We start from the raw sequence: 21,921 nt of genomic DNA, 5'->3' as shown, positions 1-21,921 counted from the left end.
GCGAGAGGACTAAATCATTCAGAAGCAGAACAAAACAAAACACAATAACGCGGAACCATTGTTCACTGTTTCCAGAGTAGTGGCGGAATGTTTTAGTTGAGGGCAAGCGGACAACAAGCGATTTAGCGGCCCGTGGAAACAAACCGGACTTCAAGTTATATTACCCTATCAGACCTTGGTTTAGTTACTTTAATAGCTAAACACCTGATTTCACTTTTTACGGCTAAACATTTGATACAAGAGTTACAAGTTTTGTGGTGAAGATGGGAGTTCCGAAATTTTACCGCTGGATTTCCGAGCGATATCCTTGCCTCAGTGAAGTTGTCAAAGAACACCAGGTAGAAAACCAGCGATGATTGTCGTTTGTTGCCGATAGCCGCGGTGTTAGCATAGCTAGCTGTTTGCTATCAGCGAGCTACAGCGGGCCGTGGAACTTTTACTCTACATAGATAAGCAATATTTTGTCGGAAAAATGCACAATTCTCATTTTTTTTAAAAACAAATCTTTTAAAATAAAACAATGAAACACATTGTAAATACTACGTTTTTGTGCGCATTCCTTCACCAAGTAGCGTGCTAATTTTGTATTTTACTCACACTCGTTTGCTTTATTTAAGTCAAAATATATATTAATAAAGCTGTTACAACCTGATAGTGTGTCTCATTGTTGGGTAAAAATATTCTGAACAACTGTGAACAGCTCATAATCACCGAACTATCTAATTATGGGATATGGCGCTAACCAGACTCATGTTGCGGCGACCTGTGTTTTTTAATCTACCCTTTATAAACACAGGTAACGTTAAGTTTTAGAGCTGTATTTAAGGTGGTACTATTTAATTGATATTTGTCACATACCTTGGTCATATAGACTACTTTAATTCATACTTAAGCGTCTTACCTCCGTGTGTTACGGAACTTAGTATTTCAATGCTTTAGCAGGAGTTTCATCAGCTGTATGATAACTGTCGGTTTAAGACGAGCTTGCTATCCATATATTAAAGCAACAAAACGGTAATATGTTAGTAGCTTTAGAGCTTTATAATGGACCTAGAAATGTGATGTATGCCTAAATGAGAACTGGCCTTGAGCGTCAGAGTTTTTGTTTTTGTATGTCAGGCTGGATGGGTACTTGTATTTTGTGATCGACGTTTTCAGCCAGCAAAACAACCTTAAATCAGGATGGTTTTCATTACTGAATAACAAATATTTTAAGTTGGTCATTTAACAGAAATATTGCAGTAAATTTGGAAAAAGGCATCACATTCTCCCTCTTTTCTCTCATCTCAGATCCCAGAATTTGACAATCTCTATTTGGACATGAATGGCATCATCCATCAGTGCTCTCACCCAAATGATGAAGATGTCCACTTTCGCATCTCCGAGGAAAAGATTTTTGCTGACATCTTCCATTACTTGGAAGTGCTCTTCAGGATCATCAAGCCACGAAAGGTTTTCTTCATGGCTGTGGACGGTGTGGCGCCAAGAGCAAAGATGAACCAGCAGAGAGGACGTAGATTTAGGTGCAGATGGATGAATGATAAATACATTGACATGTTTATTTTTTTAACATAGAATATAAATATTTTAAAGCTTTGCTAGAAATAGGTTTGAAAAAAAATTGTTCTTATTAACACATTTGCATCATTGCATTCAATCCAAAGTGCACATTTTGTCACATTTTTCTAACTAGCATATTAGCTCTGTTCCTGAATATATTGGCACGTTTGGTTTAAAATTTTTGACGATACAGTTAGAAATTCAAGTACAATATATGCAAAGTATAAATGCATAATAGAGCTACATAATCTCTTGAGGGACAGAAATTAAATGCAGCATTTTCAGCTTAGGTTGCAAAGAGAGAATAAATTAAAGCGTAGGCAGAGACTGTGCATCTAGACCATTAGTCTGACCTACTCTCTTTTCTTCAACTTGCGTGTGGGTGTCTATGTGTCTAGGTCTGCCAAAGAAGCAGAGGAAAAGATAAAGAAAGCTTTGGATAAAGGAGAGGTACTCCCCACAGAAGCTCGCTTCGATTCCAACTGTATTACTCCTGGTAAGGCTGATCTAAAGAGAAACACACACATTTTCTTTAGTTTCTTTTTATATTCTTCACTATTTGGCCCAGTCAGCCACTATCACTGATTCTGGTTCCACGTGAGATTTTTAGCCCTTCAGCACAATACAGTGGCTCTTAAACATAAAAAGTGGCAAAGTTTTACTCATTTTAAGCTTTGCGGTTTTTGTGTTGATGTTGGCACATCAGACCTGTTTTTGTCCATCAAAATCAGTACAGTCTGGCCAGTGATTCCCAACCCTGGTCGTGAAGGCACACTATCCTGCAGGTCTTAGATGTTTCCCTGGTGCAACACACCTGATTCAAATTAAATAGATCTCTGACGAGCTCTGCACAAGTCTGCCAATGAGACATTAATTTGAATCAGGTATGTCATAGCAGGGAGACATCTAAGACCTGCAGGATAGTGTGCCTTGAGGACCAGGGTTGGGAATCACAGAGTGAGGCAAACAGATTTTGGGTTTATCAGTGTGTTGAATCAGGGTTTGATTTGGATTAAACTTGAGCAAGATTTTTTTATCAGTGTGTACTTCATCACGATGGCGTCTCTGGTCTGTTCCTAGCTAGTCTGCACTGGACTTTTAAACTTTTACCATCATTTATATGTAAAGTTTAACAGCTTTCAGAATGCTAGAAAAGAACACATAAACATGCTGTTCTTGAAAGTCAGCATCTCTTTTAATCCTATCTCCTCCAGGCACGGATTTCATGGTGAGACTGCAGGAACAGCTGAAGTACTTTGTTCATAACAAGCTCTCCACTGACAAGTTGTGGCAGAATGTCAAAGTCTACTTGTCTGGTCATGAGGTGGGCTTCATCTGCAGCATTGACTGATTCAGAGACAACCTGTGACAATGTTGCTTGTATTAAGTTTGTGTGTCCTCTACCTCATAGACACCAGGGGAGGGAGAACATAAGATCATGGAGTTTATTCGTTCTGAGAACGGCAAACCCAATCATGATCCCAACACCCGCCACTGCCTGTATGGCCTGGATGCTGACTTGGTACGGTTTAAGACTCTTAGACTGGTAAAAACAAGGATGCGCGTACATTGTTGCTCATCCTGGCCTTTTTCTTTGTGTTGTAGATCATGTTGGGTTTAACCAGCCATGAGCCAAATTTCTCCCTGCTCAGAGAGGAAGTTCGTTTTGGAGGGAAGAAATCCCAGAAGAGGTTTTCTGTTTCTCTGATTTTTCTAATTTAGTAGCTGTTCTTGCCGTACTCTGCGTAGACTGTAGTTTAAACCCTGCTCTGTTCTTCTCCAGGATAACAGCTCCAGAGGAAACAACCTTTCACCTGCTTCACCTGTCTCTGATGAGAGAATACATAGACTATGAGTTCTCAGAGCTAAAGGTAAAACACAGACATAGACCCATCTTCTACAGTAGTTGTGAAGATGTTTTTTATTCTAACTTTGATATATGACACACAATCTGAATTTTTATTGTGTTTGTGGCTGTTTTTCAGAACCAGATGGGCTCTGATTATGACCTGGAGCGAGTAATAGATGACTGGATTCTAATGGGCTTCCTTGTAGGAAATGATTTCATCCCTCACCTTCCTCATCTTCACATCAACCACGATGCTTTGCCTTTGCTGTACAAGACTTACATCAGTGCACTACCAAGCCTGGGGGGTAAGACATTACATCATTCATATTTTAGTCCATATATAAGAGTTCCTTGTGGATTTGAAGTGGTGCTTCTCTCTGTACTCATCCAGCTAGATAAAATGTTTGCACATGCCAACAGTGGTGATAAATCAACATTTCCTGACTTTATAATATATCTAATGTAGATAATTATAACTGAATCATGTTTTATGATTTAGGTTATCTGAATGAGAATGGCCACTTAAACCTCAGAAACTTTGGGAAATACCTGGAGAAACTTGCAGAGGTGAGACTTTGCTTTAATCTTTTGTCAGTGCTTCACTAGTTTTCCTTAACTGGACCACTCGGAATATCCCACCAGAGCTGCAGCTGTGGGGATACTATGATCAAAGTTTAGCTGCTTTTAAAGATTAGCTGTAGAGCATCAGTGATGGATAGATCAGTTTTTTTCACTTCACCTGTCAGTGGTCATAAAGTTACAGCTGATTAGAGTCTATCACATATATTAATTTATTTTTTTAATTTTGTACAAGCTTTGATATTTTTTTCGTTCTGAATACATCATAAAATGATAAAATTTCTCTCCTTGTTCCTGTGTCCCTCCAGTTTGACCGGGAACATTTTAGTGAGGTTTTTGTGGACTTAAAGTGGTTTGAGAGTAAAGTTGGTAACAAATATCTGAATGAGTCGGCTGGTCTGGCAGCCGAGGATGAAGCAGCCCTCAGAGATGCCAAAATGAAAGAGGTGAGGATGCAGCGAATAAAAGAAATGACAGACATACATGCAGTTTCATAATGCTTTTCCCGTTATTAATACATTTTATGATCTTTTTTTTACGTGTCAAGCATTCTGCCCTCGGTCTCAGTGCCTCATCAGGAAAAGGGATTGGAGAAGGAAAAGGAGCAGGGGCAGATGATGAGGAGGACGAGGACGATATGTTTGAAACCGAGTTCAGACAATACAAGCGCACATACTATATGACCAAGATGGGTGTGGATGTGGTGTCTGAGTGAGTTAATATAAAAACTTTTAGTAAACTGTGTTTAGGTTTTAAAACTCAAGAAGGCCTGAAAGTGTTACAGGAGTCTGCCATTATAGAAAAGATCAGGTTTGTCCGGCTTGTGCTTATTACTTAGTTTGCAAGAATGCGCCACACCTGAATGGAAACAGTCAGCCAGAACCAAGAGGATAATGAAAGTAGTGCTGATGCACGTGTAGTGTACAGCTTCAGGAGACGGTTACCAAACCAAGTAAAAGAAAGAAAGAAATGCTCCTTTCTCCTATAGACAGAGAAACACTGAAGGCAGATAAAACGTTGTAGGATTACGTTGCAACATGGTCTGTCATTTATTAAAGTACGGGATAAAATCAGAATAAAAATACAATAAATAAATATAGACATTGATGAAACAGTGAAGTAGGACTAAAAGTAAATAAAAACCAGACTGAAAGTAGAATAAGATTATTAGTTTACACAAATGGTAGTGCAGTAAACAGCAATAAGAATTAGCATATTTATATTAGCAGTATACACAGATGTCTCCTCACTTCTGACACACAGAGCTGAATGTTATTACTGATATTCTGAAATCTTCTTTCTACCAGCGGGGAGATTAATGAGTGTGTGGTGAGTGGTGCAAAAGTTACACAGTGTAGACTCTGTTAGCATTGTGGAACAAAACTAATTTTTATTGCTTTCTCTTCTGTAAATGAGTCTCTGGCTGTTTGTTTCCAGTTAATTTACCTTCATCAGGTCGGAAAATGTTTATGGGTTCAATTTAGTCACAGCGCAGTTGGTCTTGACGCAAGGAGTGTGTGGGCACCTTAAAGCACACCTGCTGTTGTATTTCATGTAGGTGCAGCAGGACATAGTGCCAAAGGGCTGAGTACAAGCAACCAGATAATCAGAAACTGCTGTGGTGAATAAACTTTGCAGATCATATAACTCATGTCAGCAGTTGCATAACCGTTGATGACATATTTTCCTCAGGAAGTCCTGCTGTTGCTCTGAGAGATGCAGGAGAGCTAATAAGTGATGAGCAAAATTTGTTTGAAGCTCAGGAAAATTAGCTTCGGGTGCTGCTAAACTTGACAAATAATGCTTACTAACATACAGGTTTCCAATTTTTAAGTTACCCTGAACTGTTTTTATTTCATCTATCTGCAGCGAGTTTCTAGCTAAGCAAGCCAGATGCTACGTGGAAGGAATCCAGTGGATTCTTCACTACTACTACCATGGTGTCCAGTCCTGGAGCTGGTGAGCACATTAACTCCCTGCTCTTTTTTTTTAGTTTTATATGTGCCTGTGCTGCAAGTTTTGCTTTAGCTAAACAGAATCCTGGTAAAACAAATTAAGAGAACATGAATGGTTATGAATTATTGAAGCTTCCTGTAATGGAAACCTGTGTATTGATTTGATGAAACAGTAGCAAGAGCATTAAATCCCTCAAGATCTTTTTTTTTTCCTTTAAAAAACATTAGTATTGAAATATTGTTTTTGTAATTTCCCCAGGTACTACCCTTTCCATTATGCTCCATTCCTGTCTGACATCAGGAATATATCTGGGTTAAAGCTGACCTTTGACCTCGGGAAACCCTTCATGCCCTTCCAGCAGCTGTTGGCAGTCCTTCCTGCTGCCAGCATGGAGCTGCTGCCTGAATGCTACAGGGTAACACGCATACAGAAAAGATGCATCAACATGTTCATGCTCTAGTGTTAGAATGTACATATTTATAACGTGTATACAAAAGCAGTAAAGAAAAATCTGATCCATCCAAACTTTACTGCTTCTTTACCCAAAACAAAATGGTTTAACTATCACCACAAACCTGTGAAAGAATACTTTAAATTAGCATATTTAGCCATTTCTACTGTCATACACAAAATATAGATATTGATATTAATGTATTATTTTGACCTTTCAGCACCTGATGACCAGTGAAAACTCACCTATCATTGAGTATTATCCTCTTGACTTCAAAACTGACCTCAATGGCAAACAGCAGGAATGGGAAGCTGTGGTACTCATTCCTTTCATAGATGAGGTATGCACACACGTGCAGATGCATCTTCCCTACTGGTGGCAAACATCTTATACATAAGTCTTACTCATGGATGTTGTGCATGTGTTAAACAGAGGTGCCTGCTAGCAGCCATGGAGCCTTGTAATAACAAGCTGACAAAAGAAGAGAAGGCCAGAAATTGTCACACAGAGTGTGCCGTCTACTCTTATGACCATGAAGAAGACTTCACATACACCTCTGCTTTGCCTCATCTGTTCCCCGACATCATCCACTGCCGTGCCAGGTAGATATGCTCACTAATACTGAATGATCCGTCTTAAATTACCTTGTGTCATTTCTAAAAAGAACATTTATATATATATATATATATATTGATTTGTTTGACTACGAACCAAACAGTTGCTTATTTGCTCCAGGAAAACACACATCCCCATGGACGCTTGGAAAGTACCTCCAGATTACGTCAGCAAGCGCCTTGACCGCTCGGCTCTTTACTTCTGTGGCTTTCCCACCTTGCAGCACATCAGACACAAGGTAGCTCTGGATTGGCATTAACATGTTCAGTTTTAAGTAATGTTTTTTTCAGTATAGTTTTAATTCAGTTTCACTTTGATGCAAACAGTTACATGCAGTTCAGATTCACTGTCAACATACTGATATGTCCATCAGATATGGCTTTGTTATTTCTCTCACTCCACTTTGAATTCAAAACTGAAGTTACATGATAAAAAGAAAAATAACGAGTGACATGTAGAGAAATGTTTTTCTCTCCTTTTAATCTCTTTGTGCAACTTTCTCATTCACATCCTCTTTTATTGAGTGTAGTTTTATAAGAAGAAGAGTGGGGTGGTGGTGTTCCAGCAGAGTAGCAGAGGGGAGAACACGATTCTTGAAATCCTCCCCACCCAGGAGGTGGAGACGGTGAGTATTAACTGTCAATAAGCCCAAATGATTTATTGGTAAGATAAAATACTGTCCTTCTTGTCAAAGGTTTAAACCATCCCTGAGGAGTCTTCATTTACATTCAGCTAAATAAACTGATTTTTTTTTCTTCTTCTATGTACGCTAAAATCTGCAGATGCATGCGTGCAGAACCGATTACCTGTTGTTTATAGATTTACAGACTACAACATTAATGCAGGTACATGTATAGATTATAGGTGGTGTGGTGGTTAGCACCGCAGCCTCACAGCAAGAAGGTCGCTGGTTCGAATCTCGGTTGGGGGGGAGGTTCAAACCTTGAGGGCAGTGGCCTTTCTGTGTGGAGTTTGCATGTTCTCCCCGTGTATGCGTGGGTTCTCTCCAGGTGCTCTGGCTTCCTCCCTCTGTCCAAAGACATGCATGTCTTGTTAACTGATTACTCTAAATTCTTCCTAGGTGTGTGTGTGTGTGAGAATGGTGGTTTGTCCCCTGTGTGTTGGCCCTGTGATGGACTGGTGACCTGTCCAGGGTGTACCCTGCCACTCACCTGTTAATGCTGGGATAGGCTCCAGCTTACCCACGACCCATAATGGACCAAGCGGTACAGAGAATGAATGTATAGATTAAATCACTGGGTTAATAAAACAATGATAATTATGGGCTTAAAGAGACGATTATCAGCTGTAATATGAGGACATTCACATTCATATTGGGCAATTGAGTTAAAGATCTTGTGCTATTTCTTCATCCAAACTTTAAATTTTAAACTTTATGTTTGTCTAAATTTGAACCTAAACTTGCTTTTTACTGGTTTCAACACTCACTTCATCTGATTGGTTGAATTCCTAAATGGATCTGTGCAACAAGCTTTCTGCTGTGTTAAGCTTGCAGGAACATTAGAAGTAATCAGATTAAAAATATCAATAGTGAATAATCCCAGAATCACACCTGTTGGAGTTGAAAAATGCTTTGCTAGAGGTCAACATCATGACCTTAATCTACCAATCTAAACTGGTGTACACAGGATGCAAAGACATGCCTGATATCAAACTGTAGCAGGAAAAATAAAAATGTAGGAAGAAGACTTAAGGACTTGTATCTGACCTCACTAGTACAAATCACACAGAAATGTAAAGGAAAATATCTTATGCAGCAGTTTATCTACTCATTCTTCACAGTACTGATGCACAACACCTCAAAACACAACCCAGTAGTTAATTAAAGAAATGAACTGGAATAATCTTCAGTGATTAAGACAATCACACAATCTCATTCTGATCTTGCAACATTTTCACCAGTCAGAGGCTAATTTAAAGGCAGAAAGAGTAACAAACAAGAACAAATAGAACAGAATGAACTTTGGTTTCAGCTCTTGCCATAACCTGTACTCCGTCTTTGTCCTTTATGTCTCTAGATATGTGACGAGGTCGCTCAACAAGTCCTGGGGAAGTCTGTGTTTGTCAACTGGCCCCATCTAGAGGAAGCTCGCATCATTGCAGTGTCAGACGGGGAAACGAAGTAAGGATTAGCAGCCTTTGGCTGTAATGATGCACTAAATGTGTCTCTGGTGGTTGTTGTTGTTTGTTTTCAGCTAAGCTGGGTCTTGCTGTTTTCTGGTCGGGTATGCACTGGATAGAGTTCTCTCTTGTAGATAATCAGTGTATTGTGAAGCCTTTCATCATATTTATATACAATGAAATCAAAAGAGTATCTTAATTAAGAAGGCAGATGTACATCTTTCTTAATACCTCGTCTTGGTGGGTTTTAATTACCACATCGTAAAATCTTACCGACAGTTTGTTTTAAAAATTAAGCAGGTAGCAAAACTAAGATTCTGAAACCTTTCTTTTAGATTTGCTTTAGAGGAACCACCTGGAGTCCAGCAAGTGTACGACCGGCCCTCCTCTCCCCCTCCTACAACAGTCTCCAGTGTGTCTGACAAAGAGCAGAAGGAATGGCTTAAGGATATGCAGGGAATCACTGAATAGTAAGATCCAAAACAAAAAAAAAATCTAACAAACAGAGCAAGAAAACACTATGGACGTTTTTATTTTTCAGGTTTGTTTTTAAGTTCCCCCCATCTATTCTCTCAGTTACATGAAAAGAAAAGGCATCATTGTGAATGAGACAGAGGTGCTTTTGTACGGCCAGCTGCTGACAGGAAGAAAATACGTCCCTAAAGCCAGTGGAGTGGTGGAACTGGAGAAACAGTGGGCCAAACAGATCCTTCCTTTTGCCTACCAGACTGTGGTTAAGGTAGCGACACACAATACATAGTTTCCACTATTTCTGTGCAGACACAATTATCAAGATGCAAAATAATCTGCCTCTGCAGCAGAGCAACAAAGCCAAATTTCTCTTCATTTTTAAATAAAACTAGTAAATACAAATATGTTTCTGTCCATACATGACAAATGTTAGTCAGAAAGATAGCAGGTGCACAGCTCATGATTTCTGTCTTAACGCTAAGTTGTGTCTGAAGTTGGTGTTTTATCTTTTTCTTTTTTTTTAAATGTTAAGACATGAATCTGATATTATGACCATCAACCTCTATAACCTCTGTATCTTAGCCTTAACATCAATGTCTCCTTTCATTCTCTCAGGACATTAAGGCCTTTTACTCATCATTAACCTGCTTCAAGAGCTTGGACGAGCTGTTTCCTCAAACAACCACAGTCTTCATGGTGGGAACCCCGTACTACAGTGCCATGGGAGAGGTATGTTATCAGTTCTCAAAGCAAAGATAACTAATCCCTTTGCTTTTTAAAAACATGTTGATTTCCAAGCAAGATGTGCTTACTTTTGCCTAAACAATACTGCTCATCTAGCTATGAAAAATGCTACATATCAGACTGTAAAGTTTAGTTAAAAGACGCATTTGAAACACATTTTTAAGAATTTCACTGGAGTCACGCTGAGTTTGCATTTCTGACCTTTGTTGTAGAGACCAAACAAGTTTTATTAGCATTTATCCGGTGGTTAGCATTAGCTCCACGCAAAAAAATGACACAAATCTTATTAAAAGCAAAGAGAATGAAGACAGGATGCCCTGAACGAGAACACACCTCAGGAAAATGATAGTAATCCTGCACTGAACTGCTTAGCAAGCTTGGGCAAAAAACCTTATTAATACCTGCAGCTGAATTTAAACCTTCCCTTCCTCAAATTTGTGTAACAGGTGCAAGATTCTCAAGACGTCATCAAGGACGGTCGGATACGAGTGGTCTTCAGTGTGCCCCATGAGCCGCCGCTGGAGCACTTGATCCAAAATCAACACGTAAGACGCGCTCTCATAAAGATGAGATCTGAGTTTAACTCTGAGTGTTTCATCTTTGTTTTTTGTGTGTGCGTTTTGTAGAAATACTCTGTCAAGTACTGCCCAGGATACATTCTGGCTTCCCGTCTCGGCATCAGCGGCTATCTCGTTTCTCGCTTCTCAGGGAGCATCTTCATTGGTCGAGGCTCTAAAAAGAAGTGAGTGTGTAAAATCTTTAACTCCATTTAGACAAAAAAAATTAGACACTGTTTTTCTGCTGCCTCACATCTGCGCCGTGTTCACCTTCACTGTGTCCAGTCCATGTGGGGAGCAAAAAGCTAACGTTGGCCTGAACCTGAAGTTCAACAAGAAGAACGAAGAGGTCCCTGGATACACCAAGAGAACGGAGAAAGAGTGGCTCTACTCTGCTGCTGTTGAGGAGCTGCTAGCTGAATACCTAGACAGGTAAAATTGTTTTCTCTTTATCTACCACTGAGCTGCTGCTGAGTGAGACTTAGGCTAGGTTCACACTGCAGGGCATAATGCTCAATTAGGATTTTTTTGTGAAATCCTATTTTCTTGAGAGTCCGTTCACATTTCCAATTAAATGTGACTTGTATATGATCAAATATGTGAGCGCCTTTACAGACAAGGAGTTTATAAACAATGTTGTGTATGAGGTGTAGGTCGGATTAATGCGTCCTGGCCGTTCAGACTGAAGTCGCATGGCAAAACATCAGATACGTATCGGATTTAGGACCACATGTCCAAGTGGCCTGGGCCGCATTTGAAAAAATTGGATCTGTGTCGTTCAGACTGTCATGAAAAGATTAGATACAGGTCGCATAGGGGCAAAAAAATCGGATTTGGGTCACTTCCTTAGTAATTTGAGAGAGTTACATATAATAAAACATTTGTCTCTTTTTTTTGAGTACATAAAAGTGGTCTGGTCAGTTAAACTAGAATTTGTCAATATCAGTGGCTTAGAAGGGGATAAACAAAGGTTGAGACGAATGGATTTGTAAAACTCAGATCTTTATAAGTCATGGTGCTGTTTGTGTTTTCGTAGATTTTCTGAGGTATTTGACACAGTGTCCAGAAACAGTCACGATGATGTTTTCTACGAAGACGACATCTGGCCTGCAGAAGACCAAAACGGGTAAGATGCCAAACAGAAGAGATATTTTGACCCTGAAAACAGCCTGGAAGGGGGGGGTTTATTGATTTTAAAATACTTGGTACCTCCTCAATATGGATTGCGAAGCAGGTAATTTCTGATTGGATTTCTTGATTACCTCACCTCTAATCTCCACCACAGTTTGTCAAATCTATTTACTTTCCTTAAATGGAGGGAAGATAGTTTTCTGTTGAAAAGAGGAGTCTCCCAACACAGCTGTGCTCTGTCAGAGCGATCAGTGTTTATTCAATCATCATTAACTATATAAATGTGGAAACAGAGGGGGAAAAAATACTGGTCATCATATGCTACCTGATGCACAGCACACTATGAAATGTATTCAGCAGAGTCAAGGACTTTATTTATTGCATGTGATTACCTTGTTTGTGATCAAAGTGATTATTCATGATCACTTTAAACAGCTGGTGAAACACAACTTAAAAATGAATAAAAGTTGAGGCAGTAAAGCGGTGGATCAGACTAATTCAACTTGGTCTGATTGTGTCCCAAACTATCATCTTGTTCTTGCAGTAAGTGTTGTAAACATTTCTGTTTGCAAAGAGCATTTCCTTTTGTTTGAACTTTTTTCTACAGCATGCTGTTTTTCAGCACATTATAAATAACTTTTATCCGTTTGGCCACCCAACAGGGCAGAGAAGGTGGCTGAAATTACCTCATGGTTGAAAAGTCATCCAGTCAGCTCCATCAGCCGGACGTCATGTGACCTCCAAGTTCTGGATGCTGCTATTGTAGAGAGGATTGAGGAAGCGGTAGAGAAGACCAAGGTGACTCTGACTTGAAAAGCTTCCAACTGATCTGCCTCCCAACATTACAAACCCACTGTGTCATCTCACTATGCCATTATTCTTTCTTTTTAGATGAAGAAAAGCACCAAGAAAGTCCGTGTGACAGTCAAGCCTCATCTCCTCTTTAGGGTTAGTAAATGTGTCCTTAAATGCACTTTAAGGTCATTTCTATTCATATATTCCAGGTCGATTCATGTAAAGGAAAACTGAGAGTAACCCAGAGAGGAAAACCAGAAAAGAGTTGTGTGAGAGTTTAAACTGAACTGAAGTGGAAATGTGTGTGTTGGTGTGTGTAGCCCTTGGAGCAGCAGCAGGGTGTGGTTCCAGACCCGAATGCAGAATATCGCTTGTTTGACAGAGTCATCAACATCAGAGAGAGCTTCACTGTCCCGCTGGGACTCAGAGGGACCATCATCGGCATTAAAGGAGGCGAGCATTCTTACTTCTGTTGATTTCATTATACATCCACAAAAATTCTACCAAAAGCTACAGACTAATAATTTTAGTGTCTGTGTGTGTGTGTGTGCACAGCTGATCGTGAGGCAGAGGTTCTCTATGAAGTCCTGTTTGATGAGGAGTTTGCTGGAGGTCTCAACATCAGGTAATCAACTGTGATGCTGCAGCAAACTGGTCTCATAAAACATGAGCCGAGTTGAAAGCCTCTTCTTTTTCCTGTCTGTCTGCTGCTTCAGGTGTACGTCACCCCGTGGATACCGCCTGCCTCCTTTCGCCCTGATCAACCTCTCCCACGGAGCCCGAGTGGATCACCACTCGCACAAACTCACCGCCATCGTCAAACCTCAGCCCGCAGCCTCTGCCAACCTTGGCTCACGCCATCAGCTGTTAGGCCTCAACCACTCCTCTCAATCGCCCTTCGTACCCACACAGGTACGATCGGAAGATGCTCACAGTACAGCCTTAAAAGTAAGTCTTAATGTGTCATTCTCTGCCTCTTAATTCCTCTTTATCTGTGGCATAACATCAAACAGGGCGGGATGAAGGCTACTTCTCAGGGCAACAGAAACTCTCCGTCTAAGGGTCTCAACCAGAAACACCAAGCCAAGGTAAACACAGGCTCCAGTCTTTCTCTACATGTCGGGTAAAAATTGAAGTACTGCCTTATCTATACGTGGATTGCTTCATTTCTGTCTCCACCCAGAGTAAAGAGGAGTACAGCAATGTGTGGCAGTCTCTGCAGAAGACGGGTCCTCCTAGCAAGCCTCCTGCTCACTGGCACAACAATGTAAGTGTGTGTTCTTTACGGAAAAATAAAGGAGACATGTTCTAGGGATGCATTACGGTGTTTATTAGGTGTATATTAATTAGGACAACGCGTTGTCACGATATAGCGTTATTATTGTTAGCTCGTTAATTAGTAATCGCTGACAATTAACATTCAAAGTCATTTGCTGGCTGGTTCTGAATCCGAATCAGAATAATTTATTTCGCCAAGTCTGTACGCACAAACAAATGTACAGACTTGGGACATATTTGATTTCTTAACATTAACGTTATTATTTTAGATTTACAACAAAAATGTAAACTGTTACTGTGAAAAGGAATAATGCTGTTTAAAATGCAATTTTTTAAAATTATTTGTAAACTAAAAGCTACTGAACCTTTAGCAGTATTTAGGGAAAAAAGTGTAGAATACACTGCTTTTTAATCCATTGTTGAATTTTGTGCGTACCAATACAATTAATTGTGATTAATCACAGAAAATGATGCAATTAATTGCTATAAAACCATTTTAATCATTCCACAGTACCAATATTAACAGGGTTAAATGATTCAGTGACTAGTTTCAGGAGCAGGTTTAAGAGGAGTCATGTTGTTAGCTTGTTAAACCTGCAGAGATTGTTGGTTTGTATCTGTCAAACTCTGCATGAGGTAAACATCCAACCTGAAGTCTAGAAAACTAGCCAGATAATTAGAACAAAATGGCAAAAATCTTGTTTTTCTCTTTATTCATGAATATCATTTAAAGTTATTGTGTTTATAGCAAAAGGATAAAGTTTTTCTGTGTTTTATTCTAGGGAGAAAGTCCACAACCGAGCAAAAACCAGCATGCCAACAAAGCTGTGAGTATACACACATGTACACAGCATACTTAGATGCCTCAGCAGTATTTTTGTAGCATAATCCACAATGAAACCCAACTGGTTGTCAGCAGCGTGAGGCGCATGGTGTCCTGCAGTTCCTTAACCTCACTATAAGAGTTTTGACCTGTAGTACTTATTAGCATGAATCTTAGTTTTCTGTTTTGTTTTTTGTTTTTGTTTTTTTTTGTTGTATAAGTTACCCCTTTTTTCAGTGTTGAGAAGCTTGTGTCAGATGTGTTTAAGTGTGGCCATATTCATGTCACACGAAAACAATGGGTCTGTGTAATTTGCAGCCTCCACCGGGTGGGATCAGACTGTTGAAGAAAAATGAAGATCTCAGCTCCCTTTTCCCTTCACAGAACATGGCCAATAAGGTACAAAACAGCCACAAATGCCCAGCTAGATTTTCTGTCTTTGTTTTGTTTTCATCGGCATAAAGACAGTAGATGAGTCAAAATCTTGATTAAAATAATACGTAACCATCTAATTTCACTCCTCTGTGTTAGGCTACGACTGAATTTGAAGACCTCATTGCCAGTTTAAAGATCTCTAAGGGCAGCCAGCAAACACCGCCTCCTCCTGCTCCACCGCAGGAGCCCAACAGCCAGCCAGACGGGCCGCTCTCGCCACAATCGTTTGCCATGGTTAGTATCTGAGGTGCAGATTCGTTCAGCTGATGTTCTTGTGTGATTTTTTTTAAGGATTTAATGAACTATCTGGCTTAAGAATGAGGTTGTGTTTTCTTCTTTGTTGTTGTTTTTGTTTTTATATATATTTTCTTCGCAGAAGGGAACCCTGGTGCTGAAAGAGATGCTTAAGATTGACAGCGCTGGAAAAGAAAGTCCATCACCGCAAGAGATGCCGAATACTGCTCTCGCTAGTGGTCAGCAGCAGAACAGGAGAAGGTCTTCTAAGAAATTAGGTACATAGTTGACCAGATTACAGACCAAGGCAGAGGAATGTTTGGGTTCTTCTGCTTATCATCACATATTTTCTCCTTCCAGCTGCAAAAATGAACGCCCCCCACAGCGACACACTTCCACTACCTTCTCCAGCATCAGCCGGTTCTGCTAACGCTGCACTGACCAGTAAAGTGGCAGAGCTGGCTTGTGTGTGTGGGGGGTTGGGTATGGCACTTCCTGAGTTCAGCTTCATACAGAACAGACAGGTGACTCCATTTATATTATCTTTTATAAGGTTTACAGTTTTCTGCCTCCCATTTTTCTTTTATACCACGGCAGGAGATTTTTTTTTTCCATGCCCACCAACATTTGTCCCCACAGGGTCTGGTTGTGTGTCAGGTGAAGCTGTCCAATGGGTTGATGGTTCATGGTCCACAGTGCCAGTCAGAAAATGATGCCAAGGAGAAAGCTGCCTTCTTTGCCGTTCAAAGACTGGTATACACACTTACACACACGCTCACATACAGTGATGTAAAAAAAAAAAAAGCAGGCATGCTGCATTTGATCTTAGGGGCTACATCTGACTCTGCAAGCCTCAGTTTGCAAACCTTATTCTTTTACATCCATTTTTTACTAGCAGCTACTTTTAAGGCTCATTTACTCTACCTTTATATATGTAAATCAGCGCATCTGTCTCAAACATCACTGCCTACACACTCCCACGTATCCTTTACGTTAGCATGGTTGTTACAAAATACATCCACTAGAGGGCCGTGCAGAATCCATAGTTCACCTCACACAAACACAGCAATGATGGAGATCATGATAATGTACATTCTCAAAAAGAGACATGAAATTAGGCATTGCAGTCGACTGTGTGGGTCTGTGGGGCCATTAAATACATTGCAGCTTTTTCTTCTTCTTTGTTTCTTTCACTGGTTGCACTTCAACCGTACTACACAACACTGCCCCAGCGGTTTCTGGTGGTACTGCTTTGTTTGCTACGTCAGGCTGTGCATGCACAAGCTCTTTGAAAACAGGCTTGAAAAGGGCGCTGAAGACTGGCAAAAAGGCTCAGCCGCATGTGTATTTAGAGTAGAATGTAAATAGGCCTTTGAAAGATTTGTGGACAAATTTTATTCATTCTTTAAATAAACAAAACAAACAAAAAACTTCTCATTGTTTGAGCATGTTTCTGTTAGCATCCTTCTGCTGTAACAGCTTACTGACTGTTTCTGTCCTCCTTTTTATTTGTAGAACTCAGTGGGATCTGGCTTCCCCCTCCCACCTTCTATATACCCAGGAAGAGGTCAGATACGACCCCCACCCATGGGACCTATGATGCCTGTTTTCAACCCGCAAGGTCAGCCTGTTGCTCCTACAATTAACTCTTTGTAGTTTGCTGTAATCTGCATAGCTGCAAACGCCTGTTTCAAATAATAGCCAGTGAAGCAAACATTTAACTCCCATTAGCATACAGCTGTTTCCACCTTTAGAGAAGAGAAACGGCCAAGCAATTCATGTAAATCTGCTTATTCTGAAGTGTATGTGCAGCATTTTAAAAGGTGACTTCAAATCAGCTGAAGAGTTGAATAGAAAGGTGTTTGCAGCATATTGTCCAGGTGTGGAATGATGTAACATTGATTCATCGTCAGCATTACGCATCATAGTTTTTGCTGTCTAGAAATGATCAACTGATTCTATCAATGCTGAATTGTCACATCAGATGTATAGAGACAGAACAGAGAGAAATGCTGAAATCTAATAAGTCTTGTGATTTTTTTTTTTTTTTTTTGCCAGGTGGTTTGCTGTTGCCCCCCCAGGGTTACGCCCCCGGCCCTTTGTGGGGAATGACCCTGCCTCCTCGCCATCACCACCCGAACCAGGCGTTCTACGGAGCAGCAGGAACCTTCCCTGGCGCTGCCCACCCCCAGCCTACAACCTCTCTGCCCATCGGCTCACACAACCAGTTCATCCCTTTACAGGTGAGCTTAGAAACGTACATAAAAGGGCAGAAAAATGTTTTAATTAGGCTTTTTCTGTATGAAACTTTGAAATCCAACTCCCTTCTTGTCCTCTGACTCTGATAGGTGACTAAAAAGCGAGCCACAGCCAACAGAAAGAACAAAGAAACTCGAGAGTTTTACAGTGCCGGTCAGACTGTTGCTAAGAACCAGTCACAGAGAGCCCAGAACCAGAACTCTGGTCATTCACAAGCTCAGAGCCAAGCTCAGAGTCAACCACAGAGCGGCAAATACGACCAGCCGCACCAACTTAACGCCAACAGCAACACCTCCTCATCTAGTCCTGGTATGCCAGATGGCGTTTCCACGACAACAGCATCCCCGCGCACGCCCCCTCAAAAAAGTGTCCCAGCAACAGGCCACACCCCTGGCTCCTCCTCTAAGAGGAAGCACAGGAAGTTGGCCGTCAACTTTGAGGCAGCTAAAGTGTTAGAGTGAGCTGAGGTGCATGTGTTCGCGTGCATGGTTGTGTGCGTGCGTGTGTGTGTGGACTGTGGTGTTTTAAAGCTGCTCTTTTGTGGCCTGACTCAGCATCTCTAAACAAAACCTCATGCTGTCTACATTTCACAGTAGAGAGCAGCTGCAGGGTCACAAATAGAATTGTTTTACTTGTTTTGGTGTTTTTTTTTAATAAGCAAATTAAATGAATCCAACTTTTACTGCCATCTGCCTCTTGCACAGCAGCGTGCTTATGAAACTTTGAGTCCTGTTGCCTACTCAGTGGAGTTCAGAGCGATTTTGTTGTCATTACTTCCATCTCCACTTAGATGCCTACAAGCTGACGTGTATTTGGCTAAAAGGATGTGTAAGAGAGAGGGGTGTATTATTGTCTTGTTGTTTGGGGAAGACTGATTCCTGTAATTCAGTAGAATTCCATTAAACCCAAATGTTAGAGTTCTGTTCATCACAGGTATAGGAAAGGAAATCCTTTGTTGCTTCAGATATTAACCCCATCTGATTTGTTAATGTTATACTCAATGAGTCAAAACCTTAAAAAGACCCAACCAAGTCTTAACTCTTAATCAGTTATAAATTTATTTTTGATTTAGTGATTTGCCATTTTCAGCTCTTGGAATATAAAAAATAATGACTGAAACTGCCTTTAAAATGTTGCTACTTTTATTAATTTAGCTTTCAAACACACATGGCAAAGCAAAGAAATAAAATTGAGAGTTTGGAAACATTAAAAAAAAAAAAAAGAAAACTAAAATATTTATTCATCAGAGGAGTTAACCGACCCATCTGATTGAAACCTCCTTTACTAACTGGTTGGCACACTTATCTGCGTTAGACATTAGGTTCTCCTGAAGAGCAGACCTGGAAACATTTCTGGCTAAATTTTCTTTGCAATGTTGACTAAGTAGTAATGCGGTGAAGTTAAACACTGCTCTGAAAAAGCCAAACCAGAGAATTCCTATGAAATCGGTGTAAAACTACAGATTGGGGGGGGCACAAGCACACATCATCTGAGTCATGCATGCAGCAGTAAATGCTACGCAGCTCCTGATTTATCTGTATGACAGCAGAAGGAGTTTTCACACCGATTTCCGGTGCTGCTGCTGAGTCTTTGCTCTGAGCTCCACAGTAGGCAAACATGCATTAACGTGGACCCAGCCAAGTCCACACTGTGCAGATGGTTTTAACTTTATAGGAAATAAGGATCAAAATTTGGTTGTGGTTCTCAGGGACATGCATCCTTTTTAGAAGCCCTCTTCACATTCTGGCCTCAGATCTGCTTTGCAGTGGCTAAAAGCTACAGACACATACTTGCATGTATTTTAAAAAACTCATCTGAATGTTGGTGATGGCTGTGTTTGCTTTAGCGAGTGTTAGTGTAGTAATTTTGGAAACATGTGGGCCTTCTGTCATGGCTACAGCTACTTGAAAAAAGTAAATGAGAAGTCTGGTTCGGATCAGTGAAGTTTGATGAGCTGATTTTAATGTTTGTCTTGTCAGTTGTTCACAGCCTTTTATTTCTTTCAGACTCAAATAATCTTGCAACCACTTATGGTTTGTTAACAACACTGCCAAATTAGAAAGCTGAATGCACACTGCTGCACACATCATGTGTTAATGATTAGTTATTGGAAAACGACCCTTCCCTGCCCTCCTCACACACAGACAGCACATGCAGTTATATCTTATTTTTCTTTGCTCTATTGGACCAAAGAGCTTTTTTTCTCTCTCTCTGCCATATTTAAAGTCTCTGAAAGCAACCTTTTATTCTGTCTGTGGCGGGGACAGAGACTGGTTTTACTTAGATGCAAAGAAAACCATGCTTACCTTTATCAGTTATTCTGATTTAAAGTTGATAATTTGGAAAAGTCTATGTTGTGTTATGATGTTGTGACCACAATTAAGATTTTAATAACTGATAAAAAGAACTTTCATTTCTTGATTCATCTTCAAATATCTTATTTTTTTTAATCATTTGTGTTGTACGTAAAAAAAAAAAAAAAAAAAAAAAAAGACATGGAATCTGTAGCCAGCAAGTTGTTGACACTTCAGTTTGATTTTTAATGAATAATCAGTTGTTGAAGCAGTTTCTGTGCCCCCTGTATGATAATTAAACAGGATGGTCACTGCTGATTTTCCATTTGTGGATTATTTGTGTGAATATGAAAGTTTGTTTACTTATTGCCATTTATTCTTGACATCAAAATGCACAAGGATTTTATGAATTATGTGGTTTCTCTACGACGGACTGGCTACCTGTCCAGAGTATACCCTGCCTCTGGCCTCCTAATTTCTCCTCGACCCTGAATTGGCCTAAGCGGTGTAGAAAATGGATGGATTTTAACTGATATTTGGGTCATTGCAGAAGCTACCTTTCAGTGATGTAATAAGGACCCAAGAGCTTCACAGAGCAGATAATTAATTTCTGAGCTTCCTTTAAAATCTCCGTCGTACTGATCAGACACAAGCATTAAAACATAGAAACTGTCTCGGTTCAGCCAGAGTGTAACGTATCAGTGTTATGTTTCCAGGCTCTTTGCTATGATTTTGGTAACTTTAGCCAGATCTTAGTTGTTGCTTCTCTAAAGCCGTTTTAATTGCTTTGATTTATTTTCTTCCTTCACATATCAGGATTCAATTTTAAAGTTTTTTTTTTTTTTTTCTTTTTCTAAACATGGATTTTATCAATGCCCTTTTTATAGATTGTCTTGAGGTCTTGTGAAACAGTCGTAAAGACTAAATTAATTGGATTTACTTCTGTATTTTAAGGATGCACATCCTGGAATTGCTGTCTTTCTTTTTTCTTACTTGGCCGGCAACCCAACATCAACCGTAGGACTGAAGTCTGTCAGGCTCTGGTGCAATAAGGGGAAGTTTTAAAACTTTTCAGAAATTGAAGCACATTTGTCTTTTTGTCTTTTTTTAGTAGAGAATTCTTCATATGAAAAGATGTGGACTTGTTTTAATTCAGGAATGTGCTGTACATATTCATGTAATAAACACTTGTTATAACATGGCTGCTTTTTTCTATTGTTTTGTGTCCTTTTTTAAATTTTACTTTTTTGAGATTGATTTGCTGACAAAAAGCAAAACTAAAGAAACAAAGAACTGAAGACGGGTGAGGTAATGGCCTGAAATGTATATACTTGTTAACATCATTCTTCAGCAAAACATGCAAAGGTTGAGTTTAAACCAAATTATAAGAACCTACAAATCTCTGACATTAAAGATACAATTAAAGTAAATAAGAACAGACATGGAAATGTTGGTGAGAGCATTCTTCATGCTCCTAGTATACTGTTTTATACCTTTCTGTCTGACTTCTGTCTCCATCTTGGGGCCAGTACTGGTTTTGGTTTCATGGTATGTTTTATCTAAGTTGGGATTTCTGACTTTTTAGTGGAAAAAAATAGTAAAAATAAATATTTTAAAAGCTGGAGGCATGCTTCCACCACAAAATTCAAAGTCCAACATGACTGCCCTGTGTGTTATATAGATACTTATTTATTTTGCAGGCAACCTCTTGTCAGTGAACGTATTTGCTACGGTGTGTGATGCACAGA

The 21,921-nt window shown here is 39.9% G+C and overlaps 1 protein-coding gene across 2 annotated transcripts; it reads left to right on the top strand.

The window, feature by feature from the left end:
• The first annotated feature begins 111 nt into the window (after window positions 1-111).
• On the top strand, window positions 112-21,374 carry xrn1 (5'-3' exoribonuclease 1). Of its 2 annotated transcripts, XM_041991773.1 has the most exons (41): window positions 112-338; window positions 1,291-1,523; window positions 1,959-2,056; window positions 2,775-2,884; window positions 2,972-3,082; window positions 3,166-3,251; window positions 3,344-3,431; window positions 3,546-3,714; window positions 3,909-3,976; window positions 4,297-4,434; window positions 4,536-4,699; window positions 5,858-5,947; window positions 6,203-6,359; window positions 6,616-6,735; window positions 6,828-6,997; window positions 7,131-7,248; window positions 7,540-7,635; window positions 9,050-9,153; window positions 9,488-9,622; window positions 9,729-9,891; window positions 10,239-10,352; window positions 10,814-10,912; window positions 10,994-11,109; window positions 11,210-11,356; window positions 11,961-12,050; window positions 12,718-12,853; window positions 12,947-13,003; window positions 13,171-13,303; window positions 13,406-13,475; window positions 13,567-13,762; window positions 13,864-13,938; window positions 14,034-14,117; window positions 14,911-14,955; window positions 15,270-15,350; window positions 15,483-15,620; window positions 15,763-15,898; window positions 15,981-16,144; window positions 16,260-16,373; window positions 17,136-17,241; window positions 17,679-17,863; window positions 17,969-21,374. In XM_041991773.1, the coding sequence occupies exons 1-41, from the start codon at window positions 264-266 to the stop codon at window positions 18,338-18,340; spliced, it is 5,151 nt and encodes a 1,716-aa protein (XP_041847707.1). In that variant the 5' UTR covers window positions 112-263; the 3' UTR covers window positions 18,341-21,374. The 2 variants fall into 2 exon arrangements, with proteins under 2 accessions (XP_041847707.1, XP_041847708.1); XM_041991774.1 differs by lacking the exon at window positions 14,911-14,955.
• Window positions 21,375-21,921: the final 547 nt, after the last annotated feature.

Source organism: Melanotaenia boesemani, chromosome 8 (assembly GCF_017639745.1).
Source record: "Melanotaenia boesemani isolate fMelBoe1 chromosome 8, fMelBoe1.pri, whole genome shotgun sequence".
In the NCBI taxonomy this organism is placed as follows: domain Eukaryota; kingdom Metazoa; phylum Chordata; class Actinopteri; order Atheriniformes; family Melanotaeniidae; genus Melanotaenia; species Melanotaenia boesemani.
Note: the sequence above shows the minus strand (reverse complement) of the source record. Positions and strands in the feature narration are given on the sequence as shown.